The sequence below is a fragment of the Larimichthys crocea genome, chromosome VIII, assembly GCF_000972845.2.
Source record: "Larimichthys crocea isolate SSNF chromosome VIII, L_crocea_2.0, whole genome shotgun sequence".
NCBI classification, from domain to species: Eukaryota; Metazoa; Chordata; class Actinopteri; family Sciaenidae; genus Larimichthys; species Larimichthys crocea.
In genome coordinates this window covers 31,010,179-31,014,652 of record NC_040018.1, presented here as the reverse complement: position 1 = coordinate 31,014,652, position 4,474 = coordinate 31,010,179, and the positions used below count along the sequence as shown (strand labels likewise).

General features: G+C 43.5%; 1 protein-coding gene across 2 annotated transcripts; it reads left to right on the top strand.

The window, feature by feature from the left end:
• The first annotated feature begins 1,196 nt into the window (after positions 1 to 1,196).
• On the top strand, positions 1,197 to 4,204 carry ubc (ubiquitin C). Of its 2 annotated transcripts, XM_019278697.2 has the most exons (3): positions 1,197 to 1,329; positions 3,160 to 3,392; positions 3,849 to 4,204. In XM_019278697.2, the coding sequence occupies exons 2-3, from the start codon at positions 3,167 to 3,169 to the stop codon at positions 3,854 to 3,856; spliced, it is 234 nt and encodes a 77-aa protein (XP_019134242.1). In that variant the 5' UTR covers positions 1,197 to 1,329; positions 3,160 to 3,166; the 3' UTR covers positions 3,857 to 4,204. The 2 variants fall into 2 exon arrangements, with proteins under 2 accessions (XP_019134242.1, XP_019134241.1); XM_019278696.2 differs by having other exon boundaries at positions 3,160 to 4,204.
• Positions 4,205 to 4,474: the final 270 nt, after the last annotated feature.

Here is a 4,474-nt window from a genome sequence, read left to right as displayed (position 1 = left end):
CATAAAAGAAAAACTCCTACAAACTTCCTCCCTTCGCATATCTCTATTTTATTGCAGTGGCATTTAAATATGTCATTTCTTTCTCTCGGAGTGACGAATATTAAAATGTCAGACGGTTGTTTTTTAAAGCTTCAGATGAAACGTGTTGTAATGTATCGGAATCAAAAGCAATTTAGAGAAGGAAGGTGCTCACACACTGGTCATCAGTGTTGTTTGGGTTAAACCACTGAATAGTAATGACAGGGTGGGCCTCGGGTCAAAGTCATGGGGTAAAAATATCAATGAGTTTTCAAATATTTTGTCAGTTGTTGATTAATGACTGAGATGATGCACGTGTCGTCATTGTGCATGAGCGAGGGAAAAGGTCACAAAATATGCCCAGGATTATTACCTTTGTTTAAGGAATTACCCCCAACTCTCCTCTCTCTCTCGTCCATATATTATATATATAGGCTATATATATTACATCATATATAATATATATAACATATATTAATATAGATATATATATGATATATAAGTGTGTGTGTGTGTGTGGTGTGTGTGTGTTTGATAATGTGCATATATACATTACATATATGTAAAGACGTGCTACTCTATATTAGTATATAGAGATATATATAGAATATATATATATATTAGCATAGAATATGATATATGATATGATGCTTCTATCTATTTCTATGTAGATTTGGAGAGAGTCGAATGGCTATTTATATGATATCTATGTTCTGCTACTATGTATATTGTATACTTATATATATCGATATAATCATATAATATATATCTGTATCGTGTGTGTGTTTTTGTGTGTTCTTGTGTGGTGTGTGTGTGTTATTAACTTTTTAATCGGTCTTGTCTTAAGCAGTCCTGTCCTTGTCTTGTCTTTTATTAATTTATTTCAAAACAAACATATAAATAAAATAATAACAAATAATAATCAATAAAGAATTGTTTTGAGTCTTTTATTTTGTATTGCTTCCTGTTTCCTGTTTGCCCGAGGCTTCTCGCCTCCCATGTCTCCATCCGCGCAGGATGTAAACGGGTTATTTTTCACCCTCACTCGGATTTAAAACGCTTCTTGTGTTTCCCAATTAAAAATAAAGAAAACACTATTAATGAGCTTAAAGAGCGAATATGTGTGTTTGTTTGACAGCACGTGCATGTTCGGGCTGTTTACGGATAAAAATGTTTGTTATAGTCCCACTGTGCGCCCGGCGGAAGGACACGGTGCCCGGTGTCTATATAAACCCTCCGCCGCGCTCTGAGCGGCACAAGCTGACACCGACCGGAAGTGAGAGGACAGACACCAGCAGGAACAATTTGTTTGTGAGTGTTTTTATTAAATAATCATCATGACGACATCAGATTTAAACTGTATAATGTTATTTATGTTATTTTATGTTTTCGCGGTTAATTTAACGAACGAATAAATAACTACGTCAGCTGCTAACGAGGCTAGCCGCGGGCTAACCGGGGAAAAAAACTCTTTAATCATAATTCAGCTTTTTTTAATTAAGTTGTTTAAATCAGCGTAGAGTGAGACGTTAATCACCGAGGAGGTAAAATCGGTTCTTGATGATTCGGTGGCGTCTAAAAAAAAACAACAAACACCGACCACATCCGGTTACCTTAGCAACGGTAGCTCCGTCAGCTGTTAGCTCGGTGTTAGCAGGCCGGCTAACAGCTGCGTCACTGCGTCACTGCGCGGTTCGTCCGGTAACCGGCGTTAGACTCGGTGTCAGACTCGGTGTCAGACTCGGTTTGTACTAACGGTTTAAAAAAGTCGGTTTGAACCGGATTAAACCGGCTGTTAGCTCAACGCGGCTAGCCTCAGTAACTGTAGGTGAGTGTACAGGGCCGTCACAGGGGGGGGGGGTGAGGGGGGTCCGAGCCCTGTGACGTCACGTGGATGCGTAATTGCGCATAGGGATGGAAATTAATAAGATTTTTACGATTCTTTATCGATTTTCATTTGGGGTAAAAAAAAAAGAACAAACAGTTTGATGACTCAGCACAATTCCCTCCAGGAATTTGCGATGTTGCGATTTGCAACTTCGACGCAACGTGACTCCGTGAATTCAGGGCGGTGTTGGCACTTTTAACCAATCATTGGCTTGAGCTGACGTCACCAAACTGCCTTCCACTTCCGTGAACGAAACTGAAAGGGAAGAGCCCAGCACTGAATCCCCGTCTGACCGGCGCATTTCGTCCATGGCGTTGCGCCGTGACCGGCTCAGGGGCCAAGGTACAGCGCCCTCCCGCCCGCACCTCGCTGCTTCCTGGGGCCATGGACTTAGTGCTCGCTGCGCCCTCTCCGGGGCCCCCTCGACCCCGGTGTTCACTTCCTCCCGCAACAAAATTGCAACAAATGTAAAAAGCACCGCAACTTCCACCGCTATTTTTTTTGAAAACCTCATGCAACATCGGCCATTTTAGGCCGCAACTATTTTTAAAAAGGCTGCGAAATCCTGGTGGGACTGACGAGTACAGCTGCCAGACTCTCTCTCATCATGGTCATCTTCTAAATGTAATGCAGAAGGCATTCGTTTAATGTGAACTGTTATAGCATGTTTTATAAAGAAGCACATGGCGCTAACATGGTAGGCAGTGTGTTATTTACCTTCTGTAGTAACCACAGAGGTGCTCATAGCCTGGCTGCTGCCAAAGCGTGTCAAAAACACGACATTCATTTAAAAATATTGCATGTTGTGTGCGCAAATGTTTCTGCATGTTGGTCGTGTTCCCTCCCGACGCTGTTATCTCCACTTTGCAATGATTGCAAGTCGCCCTGTTGACGTCTGTTTTGGTGAAATGCAGCCGAACTTTGGAGCGTTTGAACCGAGTGGGTGACATTGTTACTACTGACTGAAGTTACGTGACGTAATTCGTGCTTTCTGGAATCGATAAGAAAATCGTTAGATAAACTGCCAAACGATTCTATGGAATTGAAACACACAGAACCGGTTCTCAACAAGAACTGGTTCTTGATTCCCATCCGTAACGTCCCATGTCGTTAGTCATCAATACAGCTGTCACAGGAAGTGTGTTTATTATACATTTGTCTTTAAATCAAGCAGTTAACGGGCCACCCGCCACACAAACAACTTCTGAAGATTTGTTCAATTTTCTGTCATTAAATGTTTTTTTTTCCTCTAGTGCCAAGATGCAGATCTTTGTGAAGACCTTGACTGGAAAGACCATCACCTTGGAGGTGGAGCCCAGCGACACCATCGAGAACGTCAAGGCTAAGATCCAGGATAAGGAGGGCATCCCTCCAGACCAGCAGCGTCTCATCTTTGCCGGCAAACAGCTCGAGGATGGCCGCACCCTCTCCGACTACAACATCCAGAAGGAGTCCACCCTCCATCTCGTGCTCCGTCTGAGAGGAGGTATGCAGATCTTCGTGAAGACCCTGACTGGAAAGACCATCACCCTGGAGGTGGAGCCCAGCGACACCATTGAAAATGTCAAGGCTAAGATCCAGGACAAGGAGGGCATCCCTCCAGACCAGCAGCGTCTCATCTTCGCTGGAAAGCAGCTAGAAGACGGTCGCACTCTCTCCGACTACAACATCCAGAAGGAGTCCACCCTCCACCTTGTGCTCCGTCTGAGGGGAGGTATGCAGATCTTTGTGAAGACCCTGACCGGAAAGACCATCACCCTGGAGGTGGAGCCCAGCGACACCATCGAGAACGTGAAGGCTAAGATCCAGGATAAGGAGGGCATCCCTCCAGACCAGCAGCGTCTCATCTTCGCTGGAAAGCAACTTGAGGATGGCCGCACCCTCTCCGACTACAACATCCAGAAGGAGTCCACCCTCCATCTCGTGCTCCGTCTGAGAGGAGGAAACTAAGCTGCTCCTGCTTGAAGATCTCAGCATTCCCACCTCTTCTTCCAGTGTTCTCCTCCTGATCAGCTGTCAGTCATTCCTTTTTTTTAAGTTTGAATAAAGGCTGTGCATTCCTGACTTTTTCCTTTTTGACTTTTAATGATCTCACTTTGCATTCTGACACTTGAGCTGACGGTGACGCTTCAGAGTTTGAGTTTGAAAATGTTTGACAGAGTTCATGTTGGTGTTTTTAAGGTGGTCCGACGTCGCTGAAGGTTCACACAGGTTCAAGTCCTGAAATGTTTGTCATGTTTGACCTTAAAGGAAATGCTGCTGTTACAACATAACAAATAAAAACTGCTTCTCATGTCACCTGGTCGTTGCATTATTTTGTAGCTGGAGAACTGGTCACATCAGGAGCTCGTGTTCTGGAGGTTTACACGGCGTGTTTGTCCACCAGTCGTCACCAGAGAGCTGTCACTCTGAAATGTTTCATCAAATACTGTTACAAGCAAAAGTCTAAATGTATTGGTGTTTAATGTTCTACAATATTCCAATTGAAGAAATTTAGATGTTTGAGTTTTAAAAGTCTGAAAGGTGACGAGGAGCCAAACATAAAACAACAGATTTAAACAGGTTTTA